We start from the raw sequence: 15,352 nt of genomic DNA, 5'->3' as shown, positions 1-15,352 counted from the left end.
ATACATATCTTAAATTATATTATTATTTTAATTATTTATTTATAAATGTAATAAAACTCTAAAAATAAAATAAAAACTATATATATATATTAATAAAATAAAAATATGAATAAAGAGAACAATCTCATGTGTTTTCGTTAGGTAGTAGTCACATATTCTTTAGAAAAATGTGAATAGAAAAATGTTTCTTTCACACCATATAAAAGAAAAGACTCCTAATTTACAATCTATTTTAATAATATATATTAATAAGTTATATTAAAATATGAAAGAAATGTAATTAAAATAACCATATAATGAACTCCCTTCTCACACAAGTTGGATTCGCTCTTCATATTCCTTAGCGTAATGTCACAGAAAGTTTTCTCGCAATTCTTCTTCTAGTTAGTCTAGTTTAGCTCGCGCCACCGCATCCTCTTCTTATTTCTCCACCATCCGCCGCAGCCTCCTCCTCGTCTTCTAAACCAGGTCACACCAACTCCTCCACGAGAGCATTCCGGCGACCCTTGGCAGATTCACGTGAACCACAAAAAGACTCCGACGATCCACCGCGTGACTTTGCTGTAAGTAACAAATATTGCACCCCTTGCTTCCTATTGGTTGAGCATTGCTGAAATATTGATTGAATGAATTTATGAAGTTATCAATTTTCTTATTCTGTTTTTGCTTGCCAGTAATTTCCCTTCTCTGTTTGTGTTTGGTGCGTGCCTATTATAATTGTTGGTATTACTGATTGTTGTTTATGCCAATTATTTTTGCCTGTTGATTTTCTTTTACTGATTGTTGGTCTGCTTACAGTTATTGTAGTTTTTTTACCTCTCCCAATATTTGTAATATGAATAAGTGTAATATGAATGTCGATTAGCATAAGAAGTTCCAAAGAGGGTTTTGTGGGTACAGTTGTATAGACAGAGGTTTAATAGGGCGGGTGCGGTTGGTAAAAATTGAGGCCAGTTATGAGTTTTTTTTTTCTTTTCAGAATGCTGGTTGGCTTAAACCGGTCGACCGGGCCATGTACCCATGTCTAGTTCAAATCCACAGTAATTTGGATTTTCAACTTTCCACGTCCTCAGCCTTAACTATGCTCAGTTTTGTTTATAGAATCCTTGTTTTTTTTTCTTCATATAAATACCACTCTCAATTTTCATAGGAATACTTATAGTTTATTTATTTATATGAATACTTGTAGTGACAGCGAGCACGAATGGTGGGAACATATTCACGCATAAGGTATGTGGTTGAGCACCTTTGTTCCATGTTGGAACTGAAACAAGTGCAAGCCATTATCACCAAAGCAGGCTTTCAAACCCACATTCCTTTCATTGACAGGTTAATATTCTTTTGTGCACTTTCTCCTACGGGAGACCTCTCCCATGCTCATTCCCTCTTCCTACAAACTTCTATGAACAACTCCTTCCTTTGCAACACTATGATTCGAGCCTTTGCCAAGTCTTCTTTCCCTCTTCAAGCTCTATACATCTACAGCCACATGCAGACCTCAAGTGTTGTATCTGACCATTTCACCTACAACTTTGTGCTCAAGGCTTGCTCTAGAGCATACAAGTTTGCCCAAGAATTTGGCAAGTGTGATGAGATCACTATTGCTTCCAAAGGGGGTGAAGTTCACTGTACTGTTCTCAAACTGGGGTTTGATCAAGACCCCTCTATTCAGAACTCTTTGCTCTATATGTACTCTCAATGTGGATTGGTCCATGTTGCCCAACACTTGTTTGATGAAATCAGTAGCAAAAGTTTGGTTTCTTGGAATATCATGATATCGGCATACCATCGTGTCAACAATTCTAAGTTAGCTGATTACCTTCTTGAATCGATGCCACTCAAGAATGTTGTTTCATGGAATACTGTCATTGGAAGGTACATTAGGTCAGGTGATATTGAGGGTGCCAGAAGGGTGTTCCAAGTTATGCCTGAGAGGGATGTTGTGTCCTGGAATACTATGATTGCTGGTTTTGTGTCCGTTAAGGATTATTCACGAGCATTGACACTGTTTTCTGAGATGCAAAATGCTGAAGTAAGACCCACTGAAGTGACGTTTATTTCAGTTCTGGGTGCCTGTGCAGAAACTGGTGCACTGGAAATGGGTAGCAAAATACACGAGTCTCTCAAAGTGTGTGAGCATAAGATTGAAGGGTATTTAGGAAACGCCCTTCTGAATATGTATTCTAAATGCGGGAATTTGAGTTCAGCTTGGGAGGTATTCAGTGGGATGAGGATAAAGACTAGGAGTTGTTGGAATGCTATGATTGTTGGTTTGGCTGTCCATGGTTACTGTGATGAAGCTCTGAATTTGTTTTCAGAGATGGAATGTGGGCTTGGTACTGTTAGGCCGAATCGAGTAACATTTGTTGGTGTTTTGATTGCTTGTAGTCATAAAGGTTTGGTAGATAAAGCAAGATGGTATTTTGATCATATGGTGAAGAAGTATAAAATTCTGCCCGAAATCAAGCATTATGGTTGCATGGTTGATCTTTTAAGTAGATTTGGTTTGCTGGAAGAGGCACATCAGATGATCACAAATTCTCCTTTCCAAAATAGAGCCATTTTGTGGAGAACATTGCTCGGTGCTTGTAGGACACAAGTGAACGTGGAACTGGCTAAGGTGTCATTCCAACAACTTGTCAAATTGAAAAGTCTAACAGATGGAGATTATGTGTTGTTATCTAACATTTATGCTGAAGCTGAGAGATGGGATGAGGTTGAGCGAGTAAGGAGTGAAATGATTGACTTGCATGTTTCTAAGAAAGTTGGACACAGCCAAATTGATATGACTGAATGTGATAAGCTTTCCTAAATAAACTATTTAACTCTTTTTTATACTGGATATTTCTTAGCTTTCTCATATTTATAATATTTTTTTAATAGAATTGTAGTGCTAAAGCATCACAATGTTCATTGACATCCCAACTATGTTGATACCACAATTAATGAAAATCATCTGCAGCTCCCCAGTATATGAAATAAAGGAGAAAAAAAATGGGAGACTAGACCAAAACCAACTACGAAGACCTATAACAAGGACGTTGAAGTCTATCTCTGAAAAAACAATAATTTAAAAGGAAGATACGTTCTCTCATCATGTACGGTACTGTGAACTAATACCAAAATTTACGTTAGATGATGATATTTATAGGTTATTATTATTCCGTGGGTATATTTTAAGTTATAAAAGTGTATTTCTCTTTACAGAGAGGAAGGAATGAAAAAAATCAATATTTATCTTTTGGCTTATTCATAGCTTTAATGACAGTTTGAGATATTTTAGAGCAGTGTAGCTTTTAGATTCCTAACAAAACCCATGTGAATTTCGGCGTTCAGTGATATCATATTACACTTCATTGTTATGGGTAAGTGAGAAAGAATATCCTGAACACCATTTGAAGTTGTGTACTTTAGAATAATTGGTACTCTTCAAATAACCTGTGTGTTTGTAGTAATTATTTTTTCATGATATGTTTCAAGAAATGGTGATGTTGTTGCATTGTGCTAGTGTTTTTTTTCTTTATAATCTGAAATAAGTATTATTTGGTAATAAAGGATAATCATTTTACTATGTCTAGGTCAAAGAGAATATGACTAGTGTACCCTCAATTATATGCAGGCTGACCAGAAAGATAGTTCCTTAGGGAAGCTTGAGAGAAGATAAATGGAAGAATATAACAAGAGCAGCATGAAGAAGGCAAGGCTGAACTCGTTGCTGACAAACTTGCTAGATGACCCAATACTTTCTGATGTTCCCAAGAACCCAACTTTGGCAGATGTTGACACTCTCATCAGCCTTGAATTGGGTAGTGCCATGCGCATTTCTGTCTTGAAATTGGATGGGTCTACACTTGGTAATATTCACCTTACTAATAAGTTTTGAAAAAAATTTAAATTGCGTGTTTAAAGTTCTGATTCACTAGTTTTTTTTTTTCTGGTGGTATAAGACGTGGCAGTGATGAATTCAGCAACAGTGAAGGATTTGAAACTTGTGATCAAGAGGAAGGTAAATGACATGGAACAATCTGGCATGGGTCACCGCCATATTTCTTGGTGAGTTACAGTCTTCTTTTTCTCTCTATTCCATCATCATTTCTCCTTTCTCAAAATGAGAAAAAAGTTAGTGAACTTCTTTACTGTGTTCCAGAAGTTATTGCTCATAACAATATCACTCTAGTCATTACGGGTAATTTTGTTAACAATTGTTGGAGATCCCACATCGACTAGAGATTAGAGCTTTTCATTGTATATAAGTGGGTGTAAACCTCAACTTTATGAGCCGGTTTTATGGGGTTGAGTTAGACTTAAAGTCCATTTCTTAATAACAATGGTGTGTAATATTTGATTAGATGGCAAAAGTTCATCTTGGGAAATCCTAATTCTGTGGAACTCTACATTTAAAAAACTTATGCATTTGCAGGAAACATGTGTGGGCAAATTATTGTTTGTCATGCCATAACAACAAGCTCCTAGATGATAATGATGCACTCCAAAATTTTGGTGTACGAAATAATTCTCAGGTATGTCCTTTGCATTCTGTGTTCAAATTTATTTTGTATATCTTCTCTGCTAACTTACTTTCTGGATTATTTTCCTTTTCCAATATTAGAATTTTACGTATTACATATCCTTAAAGGAATCGTTCTTCCTATGGCATTGATTTATTATGTTGATTATCATTATATTTATGTTCAAACAAGTCCGAAGAAAGGCTTTGATATTTTTTTTTTGTGTGAAAAATGATATGGTTCCCTTGCATCTTACTTTTTTACATTGTTAGTAAATGGTGCATGCCATTTCAAATAGAATTATATTGCTTAGTTTGTCCTACTCATTCTTTCTATGAAATGTAGAATTTGACTGTAAGAAGTTTCTGTTTATGCAGCTGCTATATTCTAACCGTCTTTTTTTTTTATTGTTATTTCTTTGTTGAACGTTATTTACAAAAATTCCTTAGTTTTTTCATCCCTTCTCCACTAATTGAATGATAACGTAGTGTAATTTAATGGTGATTTATTCTTGCGTAGGTTCAATTTGTACCCTTCGTCATGACAAAACAATCACGGAGGCATTCGAAGAGGAGAAAGCACCGTTTTTTTCATGGCCTTAATAAGCGTTCCTAATCAATCAAGTCCTTGCTGAGAAAAGTTTGAAGCGAGTTAATGCAGTTAGAGCTCGAGATTTAGTGTGTAACAAGTAGATCCAAGTATAAGGACTTTATATCCTAAAGTTTTGGGATTTGATTAATATTATTGTTGGGTGGTTAAGATTTAATTAGTAGATATTAGGATTTTATCATTTATTTAATTAGTTAGGATTTTATTAGGCTTTTGTCATTTATTTAATTAGTTAGGATTTTATTAGGATTTTATCATTTATTTAGTTAGGATTTTATTAGGATTTTATAATCTTTAGTACTCTATAAATAGAGTATTGAACTATATGAATAATATATGCAGTTTGTTTCTTTTTTTCAATTCTCTATCATTGTTCTTGTTCGTGGTATAATCGGAAGCCACCTAAAGGTTCCCTTTGTCCGTCCAAAGCATAATCGTTCTTCGAAATCTCTGCTTCTACACACTATCGTTCATAACAATTGGTATCAGCTAGGACCTTCCGGTACTTTTAATGGCAGATTTAACACGCTCCGCTCAAGCTGCTAAGGAGATGGAAGATCGAATCTCCCAAAGGATGGATAATAGGTTTCTGGAACTCGTGAATACGTTGAAGAAAACCTTGACTCTTTCTATAAAAAAAGATCATGCAGGAATTACTTACTCAATCTCAAGGAGAATGGCCACATGGCCTCTCCAATGACAACATGGGGTTTGATGCAATTGGCGATGATCCCATGGTTGAGTTGTTGCGTATACGACAAAAGACTTCAGTTGATGCCTATCATGAAGAGTTCAATTCAATCATTACAAGATTGAAGTTATCTGATGATCATATTCTAAGGTGCTTCCTTGGTGGATTAAAGAAAGAAATCCAGATGATAGTAAGAATGTTCCGACCTCAGTCTCTACAACATGCGTTTACCTTGGCCAAGACGTATGAAAGAGCTAATTCAAGCAATTCGATGGCCAAATTCCACAAGGGAGTCTTGGGTCCAGCACCAGTGCCTATATCGTCGTCTGCTTCAATCAATGTGGCCCCTAAACCCAAACCAACACACCACTTCCCACCGGAGTTCATAGTATAACGTAGGGCCAAAGACCTTTTGTGTTGAACCCTTCTCAATGGAGCATAGTAGGGTACACAAGAAATTACAGCTTCACGTCATGGAGATGGAGGAAGATGACTCATATGATAGTCCTCCCAGTGATGTGACTGAATTATTGCAAAGGAAGGAGCCACAAATCTCAGTCAACGCATTAACCATAGTGGTTGGGTTCAGAACTATGAGAATAGTTGGATATCATCAAAAACGACCTTTACATATTCTCATTGATAGTGGCAACACTCATAATCCATTGGATACCCAAATGGATAAAAAGTGCATAATTGATATAATTGCCCATTTGAATGTCATGGTAAGTTGGGCTCTACCATAAACCTTAAAACAATTAAGAGGGTTTTTGGGCTTAGCTGGATATTATAGAAGATTTGTCTGTGGGGTGTGACGTCATTGCTACACCTGATATGCTTAAGAAGGATAATTTCATTTGAAGACTAAGTACCATTGTTCCATTCTTGAGGGCAAGAATGTTGTTAAGGGGAGGGCATGGTTATATCCTAAAGTTTTGGGATTTGATTAATATTATTGTTGGGTTGTTAAGATTTAATTAGTAGATATTAGGATTTTATCATTTATTTAATTAGTTAGGATTTTATTAGGATTTTTTCATTTATTTAATTAGTTAGGATTTTATTAGGATTTTATCATTTATTTAGTTAGTTAGGATTTTATTAAGATTTTATAATCTTTAGTACTCTATAAATAGAGTATTGAACTATTATTTGAGATATGAATAATATATGTAGTTTGTTTCCTTTTCTCAATTCTCTATCATTGTTCTTGTTCTTGGTATAATCGGAAGCCACCTAAAGGTTCCATTTGTCCAAAGCCTAATCGTTCTTCGAAATCTCTTACGAAAGGACCTAGACGCTTCTACACACGATCGTTCATAACAAAGTATCAAGGAACAACATATAGTATTTGGCACCATTCGAAACACAGAGGGGCAGGACCCATATATCAATATAAACTAATTGTAAAGGCTGAGTATAAACTTCCCATTTATCAATATAAACTAACTGTAAAGGCTGAGTGTAGAGCCTCCTAATATAATCCCCATCCCAACAAATGGCTTCCTATACCCATCATTCTGTATCCATCATTTTTGAAAAAAAAAATCATTTTATCCCTTTTAAAAATACTTCCAGATTACTTTTTCTAGAATATTTCCGGAACATACTTTCCATAATAAATTTTATGAATTTCAGATTTACCATTTTGGAAATTAAAAAAATGTGTTCCAGAAAGGATATTCTGAAATGAATTTTTGCCTTCCAGATTTTCTATTTTCTATTCTGGAAACACACTTTACTTAAGAAACTCCTGAAAACATTTTTTGCTTATAGAATTTGATGGAGGAGGGCCAAGCACATCTAGCCAAGGCAGCCAAAGCCCAAACCATGAAGAGCGTCTAGACCAAGGAGAGCGTCTAGCTCCAAGGAATGAGCGTCTAGGACGTGAAGAAGGGAGGCTACCCATGGAGCGTCTAGATGTGGCACTAGATCGTCTAGGTCCTCTCACAAGATCAATGGCTAAGCATGTACAAGCACAAGTGGATGAAGCCACGGATGGAAGAGAGAAAGCCTTGTATATGTTGCATAAAGGCCCAATAGGGGTACTTAGTAGATAGGGTAGTGTAGAAAGCACATTTGAAGGAAACATTCTAGAACCTTGCTAGGTGTGACCGGTCATAGCACATGGCCTAAGCTTTGCATTTCATTTGGTTTACATTTCATTATGTATTAGCTTAAGATTCACGGCCATCTAGCTTATAAATAGGGAGGCCATCTCTTTGTATTGGCAAGTTTATTGTGAGTAAAGTTATGCTGCCCATTTGTGCTCAACTTTGCTTCTCCCTAGAATCCTAGGCTCTAAACTTCAATTCCTTCATCTTTTCCCTTGGGCTGGCCGAACCACCCAATAACCACACATAGCATGCACCTACAAGATCAACACCACTCCTAGGAGGATCTTGCTCACTTTCTTTCATTGCTTCCGCCCCATTACTCTACATTGATTCAAGAAGAACTTCATGAAATGCCATCAGAATTCCTATTTTGGAATCATCCAAAATTATCAAGGATAATTCTACTAGGAGTGTAGGAAGAAACACCCCTAACTGTAAAGGCTGAGTGTAGACGGTGGTGGATAAAAGAAAGGGAAGTTGATGTGCTTTACTTATAACACATACATCACAGAAAGCAGTTTGATCATCATACGAAATATTAGAATGTTTTTTTAACAACCTGATAGCTACAATGGTCGAGTCTAGCATGCCACAATTGAATAATTGGTTTTACATATTTAAAGGAAGTATAGTTTGCAGAAATAGCAAATGCACGTAGATTTGGAAAAATATATAATCCATCTTTAATTGTTCCTCGAAGTATATCTATTTTGTTTCTCGATGTTTAACATAGCACGAGTCAAAATAAAATTCAATGCTTACATTGTTATCGTGTGCAAATTTTGATAAGGTAATCAGATTTTTATCTTAGACATATGTAAGAGATTATTTAAAGCAAGTTTGGTTTGTGTGTGAGGTGAAACATAGTATACAAAACCAATATGTGATATAGGCATGCCTGTGCCATTACCCAATTTAACGTTCTCCATGCCAAAGTTGCTTGTTAGTGAAAACAAATTGATCATTGGTTATGTGGTGAGATACACCACTGTCTGGGTACCGAAGTGAATCGTCCAGCGTTGAGTGAGTGCTAAGAATTGAATAATCACAGTCTTCACTTACTTTAGATGAAAATTGGGAAACATTAGCCTGAAAGTTGGAAGAATTTGGTTGGTCATACCTGTGCCAACATTGGATTGCAGTGTGATCAAGCTTCCCACATAGTTGACATCGTGGTTTGTTGGTTTTCCAAGATGATGAAGTAAGAGGATTCCAAAAATTGCGTTGTAATGGTCGTGCACCAGAAAACTGAGAAGAATTATTGAAAGATGGTTGACGTGAAGGCATTCGTCCACCACGAGAAAAAGATTTGTTGAACATAGGACAAGTATAGTGAGACTGGAGATTATATGGTGCAACAGTCGTCATATTTGCTTGAAGGAGAGCATAATGAGAAAGTTTATGCTAGTCAAACCTTTCTTCTTGAGGAAGTAAGAGAGCCTCAATTTCATCCACAATGCATGGGTCTGTACGAGATGTGATAGCAGTGATGAATGAATCATTGTCTTCAGATAGCCCATCAAGAATGTTGTCAATATGGTTTTCCATAGAAACTGGAGCACCCATGGTTGCAAGAGTGTCAACTGATTTCTTTGTGTCAAGAAGATAAGAGGAGATGAATCTGTCGTACTTGGGAGTCTTTAATTGAAGTTTGATCCTTTTGATTTTGACCGGTGTATGAGAAGCATAATAAGTCTCAAGACGAAACCATATCCGAGTGAATAATGTAAACTTACCCATCTTAATGAGAACAAAATATGTCATGGAAGCAACTAACCACACTACAATGAGTTGCTGCTGATATTGAAGAAATTCCATAGAGATAGTTTGATTGGGTTGATCATCAGAATTGAGATATCTGGATGGGACATTCTTGCCTTCAAGAAACTGCATGACCACGAGACGATCTTTGAGCCATAGTATACACAATATGTAGTTGTAGATTTGTGATCGTCTATATCATTACCCCATATGAAGTTAGAGTTATTACTCTGTTAAACGAGTAAATCATGATGCATAGTCCCTTTGAGGTAGCGTAAGTGTTTAACAACTTTCTAGTGATGCTCTTGGAGAGTATGCATGAACTAACCTACTTTGTTAACCACAAAAAACAGTTCTGGTCGCGTGATAAGGATGTATTGAAGGGCACCTAGACTGATATATGAAATGCAATTCTTGGAATCCTCCCACTTCGTCATCTTGGAAAACCAACAAACGACGATGTTAACTCTGTGAGAAGTTTGGTCACACTGCAGTCCAATGTTGGCACAAGTATGACCAACCAAATTCTTCCAACTTTTAGGCTAATGTTTCTCAATTTTCATCTACAAAAAGTGAAGATTGTGATTCTTCAATTTTTGGCACACACCCAACGCTGGATGATCCACTCTAGTACCCAAACAATGGTGTATCTCATCACGTAACCAATGATAATTCTGTTTTCACTGACAAACAACTCTATCATGGCAAAGTTAAACTGGGTAATGACAGATGTATGCCTATATTATGAAAAATGTTGTCTAAAACCCGTATCCGGTGTTTGGTCTATCCTCAGGCTCTCCAAAAATATCATTGTTTATTTGTTGACATGTAGGTGATCTGTCCTTGTAATCGTTGGTTAAGTGATTAATTTTTTTATTATTGTAACTGTACTAGCACGGTTGATCAGTCACCTAGACTCGGTCAGTATTACAGATCATCTGATCGTTCACTTGTGATAATAAAGGCCGCGAGGTAGTACATAACCGACCGATCCATGGCGACGAGTCATGGATTGACCAAGTCAGCAAGGCTAACCCATAATTAAAGGTTATTTAGTGCAACCCTAAACACGAATCAATCTCTTAATCCGGCCCACTAGCGAAGGTCCAGTAAGGTAATATAAATAGCGCAGATTCCAAGAATTAGGGACGTCATTATCTACAGTGCTCTGGCAACCGAGAGTCGAATTCTTTACTGACTTGATCGTCGGAACGCCTTCTGCAGGTACCATCCAAGTCTGTGTTCCCGAGCGACCGCGAGACGGGACGAAAAAGGGAGGAAAGGTAGTGAGAAAAGAGGATCGAAGGCTGAAGTGACTGACAAACAAGGTGCATCGAGCAAAAGTTCTCTTGGCCCCACGGTGGACGCCAATTGTTCTCGTTCGGGTATTGAAGCCCAAAGAACAATTATTTTCATTACAAAAGTTAATGAAAATAGGAATTATTCTGACTGGTACCTCAAGTATAGAAATATATTTATTTAATTAAACCTTTTCATATATATATACTAATTATTTAAATGTGATATTTTAAAGAATAATTTAAATGCAATACAATATTAAACTAATCCAAGTCAGTTCAACTCGATTAAAATATAATATGAATTTAGAAAATATTTTATTTGAAAATGAAATAAGAAAATGTTAGTCTTCAGATTTCATAGATTATGTGCATGTGAATTAAAGTCTTGAAAAATTAGGTGGAATAGAAGTTGAGAACTAAAAACGTAATTATATTTGTTTATAGAAAAGAAAAAGTGTTAGTGAAAAATAAAAAAAAAAGAAAAAAGGAATTTTGGTGAAGTTAAGGTGCATATATGGCCGCACCAACCAGTTTATATTCCTTTCCCTATTTTTCACTCTCACCACAAACTGCCCATAATAAGCAATATCAAGAAACAAAACATGGAACACAATGTGATCCACTTATTTTGTCACAACATCTTTTTAAATATATTATTCAACTTCATCTAACAACACCACCCTATTTAGCTTCTACCAGAAAACTAAATATATATATTCTGAAACCCAAGAGACTTCTACCTTTTTACAATATGCTCTTGGGAATTCTCTGTCTTCAATACGTGAAGGAAGCAGCTGTTTCAATGTTCTGCAAAAGAGGAAAAAAAGAAGTTGAAAATGTGGGTGATTTTATTTTACTTACTCCATTACATTCTAAAGCACAATGTTGAGAGCAAATATTATTCAAATGTTGTTTCCTTGATCAGTAGTTTAGTGAATACATGCTGGTTGCTTATTGAATATTGACACTATTAATCTTGCTTAAAAATGCATCACTTCTTCATAGGAGTTGGTTTAAATTAACGACGTTAAAAGCAATTTATAGTCATTATCTCAACGGACTTAACCAAACCTCGTTTGTTCCTCTGCTTCTAGTGGGATGACACAAGTACATTTTACACGTTGACATTTGAAAAACACGTTAACACAAAAGAGGCCTCTCTATGTCAAACTCACTCTCTAAACAGTCTCCATTTGGTAGTCCTTCCTTCCCTTTTGCCCAGAGAACTAAGTAGAGCCCAGTGAACATCAGAAACATGCCTCCAATGCTACAATGAAGTGTTTGTGATAAGAAATAAATACTTCACTATAAATGGGAATACAGTCTGCAAAAGTCAGAAGCTACACACAATAGTTGGGAATCTTAGTCATGTACCTTCCAATACTTACTCTTTCTTCAAGTTTAATAACTGAGAAAATTAGAGAGCACACTGTACCAATGGGGCTGAACATGGAGACAAACACTGGCCCTCTTTTCTTCAGTGCCCAACCGTTGAAACTCAGGCATATTCCACCCACTGCACCTGCCTGTGCATTCACATTTTTTAGTTAACATCCATCACAATGAAAATATAAAAACTTCAAACATAGTTGGTAGAAACTACCATACATTATTCTTGCAAATATTTCCCTATACCATGCTTTGCTGAGTAATAATGTGACAGTTTAGAGATAAATTACTCAACCCAATTTACAAATGGCCTCACATTATCTTTGTAAACATGTTACTTGACAACATGCTTTACTAAGTAATACATTATATTTGTAACAAAACATATGCACCTTTAGTGTTGCTTTTCAAAATTTGGAGATTCAAACCAATTCCTATAAAATGATGAGACAAGGGAATAATTACCAGAATAAAATAGCCAATTAAATCTCCAGAGCTCGCCAGTAGCCGCCCAGCTTTCGGCCTGTGGTTATCAAGTTCCTGAACGATTGTAGTCATGAATGCCCCAATCAAGGACGTTATTGCACCCAAGGACATCGGTGCCGGAAAATCTCCAAGAGTAAAAGCCTGCAAGAACAACAATTTTTGTTAAGTTATGGAATTGAGTAGATTTGAGTCCGCTTCCATATTTGATAACAAGTTACCTGCAGAACGACGTTGCTCGACAAAGTCACGACTGCAACCACGAGATAGAAGCAACCGATCATCTTTTGTATGTTAAAGATATAACCTGATGGAGTCGTTGATAGTTGAAGTGTGGAATTTTTCTCGGGTGCACTAGTAGAAATGCTTTGCATTATGCTCATTGTGAAAGCTCCCAAAACACACAGCACTGTTCCCAATATTTTTACTCTGCTGTACTGATTTTTTAAGTTCACTTTCTCTAACCTGCCCAATACAGAATTTCCAGTTGATTACCGAAGGGGTAATTAGTTGAAGGTGCATTGTTGGAGCATTAAGCATTTTCCTTATCAACATTTTTCTTTTCTAACAAAATAGTTGTGTATGTGCCTAGCTGTTTTTGCAGATTATTACATTCATCATTTTGGGAATTATTTAAAGTTATAATAAAAGTACCAAAAGTCAAGTAAAATAAGATTACCCAAAAGCCCATGCAATGATGAAGATAAGACCCGGGGCAATGTTTGGCATAGCAGTTCCCATTGCTGGCGAAGTTAGATTGATTCCTTTGAGGAATAAATACTGGAAGACCAGTCTGTGTAACAATGCCAGTATAAAGAAAAACAAAAATGGTGTATCAGATTTTAGAAATCGAAACAACCGATCACAGGACATAAATACACTATAAATAACACTCCCAAATTTTTGTTTCATCTTTCTTCTCCATAAATAACTATTAAAATACATTAATTCTATTCGAGAAATAGAAACATTTGTGAAAAAGGAAATTAAATTAGATTTGCTTACCCTCCAAACGATAGAAACAATAGCTGTGTAATGAACTTGAAATCACAATTCTTGGGCCACTTACTCCTGCAATGTGTCCCATCCAAACTGAATATATAAAGCAAAAAAGAAGAAGCATTTGTATGATTTAGTTAGAAGTGGAGGCAGAGAGAAAGAACCTTTCAAAACAAAAGGAAACGGGGAACAGAATAAGGAATGTGGCCAAAGAAGTCAAAATGATGATGGTAAGAGAGCTGAAGCCTAATGACATGGAATAACTCATCAACACAGCATTCCCTGCATATATAAATTGGACTCCAACCAATCCTCCAATTATTGCCACATTTTCGATGCATCCCTTATTTATCTTTTCCCCCATCTTCCTGTTTTCCTCCGACCAAATTGATCAAAACTGTTCTCTCTTCATTCTCTTCTGCGTTTTCTCAACACAATTCCTCTCCAATTGTGCTTCCAAAGTCAGATTGCATTTGCCTCTTATGCTAAATGCTCCATTCATCACATGTTTGAACCAAGCCAACCTTCACGATGCTTGTGCCCATACCAACCTTATCTCTCTATGGCTACACCTGTTTATTACTGCTCAGTTTTCCGGTACATAAATAGTGATGATTGGTTGGTTGGCATTAATATGCTTCTTTTTTCTAAATCTAGTTTCCTTTTACTATTTAACAGATGAAAGAGAAATTTTCATAGATATTTGTAAAACTTCAATTAACTCTATATGTGATGCAATGAACGGCGTGGAAGTGAGTTCGAATAACCTAGAATCTGAAAAATCAAAATAAATTGAACTTAGATTAGGGTTCCAATAAATTAATTACAATAAAGTAATTCACAAAATGCCTACCCGTCTTCATTGTAAAAGAACAGAGTGAGAAGATATTAGAAAAACTCTTTCAATCTTCTATTCGTAACTCAAGGCATCACAGAAATATCAGACCAGATTTTTGTTGATTGGATTTAGTCATTAGGTGGATTTTTTTATGAGAAACCTAACTACAATTAAGGCTCACAAGGAATTCATGAGTACTGTCTATTATCCCATTAAACGAGCTTGTGAAAATCTAAAGGAATTTTCTATGGGGATGGGGTTCCAATGGAAGAAATGTGATTTGTGTCTCTTGGAAAAATGTGTGTGCAGCTCGCGAGGACAGAGGTCTTAGGATTATAGACTTAAGGACTTTCAATTTGGCGTTACTCGGTAAATGGGTATGGCGTTTAGGGTCAGATAAGGGTGATTTGTGGAAGGAGATTATTGATTCCAAGTACGGGGGTGGAGAAGTCTGAGGGAGGGAGGGAAAGACAACAAAGACTCTCTTTGGTGGAAAGATTTGAGGGAGGTCTGGAGCTTGGAGGGTTGGGGCTGGAATTTCGAAGAAGCCATAATCTGGAAGGTGGGTAATGGGAAGAAAGTTTTGTTTTGGGAAGATAATTGGGTGGGGAGTGGGATTTTGAGACGGTTTTCCCGAGGTTGTTTTCCTTGAGTCT

General features: G+C 36.3%; 2 protein-coding genes across 12 annotated transcripts; one reads left to right on the top strand and one right to left on the bottom strand.

Moving 5' to 3' along the window:
* The first annotated feature begins 297 nt into the window (after positions 1 to 297).
* LOC137810502 (U11/U12 small nuclear ribonucleoprotein 25 kDa protein) lies at positions 298 to 5,477 on the top strand. 10 transcript variants are annotated; one of them, XM_068611826.1, is made up of 5 exons: positions 312 to 563; positions 3,620 to 3,854; positions 3,948 to 4,053; positions 4,421 to 4,520; positions 5,028 to 5,477. In XM_068611826.1, exons 2-5 carry the CDS (start codon positions 3,665 to 3,667, stop codon positions 5,121 to 5,123), a joined length of 492 nt encoding a protein of 163 aa, XP_068467927.1. In that variant the 5' UTR covers positions 312 to 563; positions 3,620 to 3,664; the 3' UTR covers positions 5,124 to 5,477. The 10 variants fall into 10 exon arrangements, with proteins under 10 accessions (XP_068467924.1, XP_068467923.1, XP_068467918.1 ...); XM_068611828.1 differs by lacking the exon at positions 312 to 563 and adding an exon at positions 2,497 to 2,620; XM_068611827.1 differs by lacking the exon at positions 312 to 563 and adding an exon at positions 2,830 to 3,098.
* Positions 5,478 to 11,477: 6,000 nt separating this feature from the next.
* LOC137810501 (WAT1-related protein At5g47470-like) lies at positions 11,478 to 15,337 on the bottom strand. 2 transcript variants are annotated; one of them, XR_011080907.1, is made up of 9 exons: positions 14,712 to 15,337; positions 14,023 to 14,632; positions 13,865 to 13,930; positions 13,539 to 13,652; positions 13,081 to 13,324; positions 12,842 to 13,003; positions 12,362 to 12,513; positions 12,059 to 12,254; positions 11,478 to 11,794 (listed from the first exon to the last, which is right to left on the bottom strand). XR_011080907.1 is itself a non-coding variant. In XM_068611816.1 (9 exons), the coding sequence occupies exons 2-9, from the start codon at positions 14,220 to 14,222 to the stop codon at positions 11,787 to 11,789; spliced, it is 1,038 nt and encodes a 345-aa protein (XP_068467917.1). In that variant the 5' UTR covers positions 14,223 to 14,632; positions 14,712 to 15,337; the 3' UTR covers positions 11,478 to 11,786. The 2 variants fall into 2 exon arrangements, 1 of the variants encoding a protein (XP_068467917.1); XM_068611816.1 differs by having other exon boundaries at positions 12,163 to 12,254.
* Positions 15,338 to 15,352: the final 15 nt, after the last annotated feature.

The sequence above is a fragment of the Phaseolus vulgaris genome, chromosome 2, assembly GCF_000499845.2.
Source record: "Phaseolus vulgaris cultivar G19833 chromosome 2, P. vulgaris v2.0, whole genome shotgun sequence".
Lineage (NCBI taxonomy): Eukaryota > Viridiplantae > Streptophyta > Magnoliopsida > Fabales > Fabaceae > Phaseolus > Phaseolus vulgaris.
This window is presented reverse-complemented; position numbering and strand designations above follow the sequence as displayed.

Bases quoted from the DNA above. Each gene is read 5' to 3' on its own strand.
- LOC137810502 (XM_068611817.1), top strand. From the start codon at position 1,205: ATGGTGGGAACATATTCACGCATAAGGTATGTGGTTGAGCACCTTTGT. The intron at 2,796-2,962 runs GTGATAAGCTTT...AATCATCTGCAG, and splicing joins CCAAATTGATATGACTGAAT to CTCCCCAGTATATGAAATAA.
- LOC137810501 (XM_068611816.1), bottom strand. From the start codon at position 14,222: ATGGGGGAAAAGATAAATAAGGGATGCATCGAAAATGTGGCAATAATT. The intron at 13,325-13,538 runs GTAATCTTATTT...TGTATTGGGCAG, and splicing joins ATCATTGCATGGGCTTTTGG to GTTAGAGAAAGTGAACTTAA. The intron at 12,514-12,841 runs GTAATTATTCCC...GTGAATGCACAG, and splicing joins TAATTGGCTATTTTATTCTG to GCAGGTGCAGTGGGTGGAAT.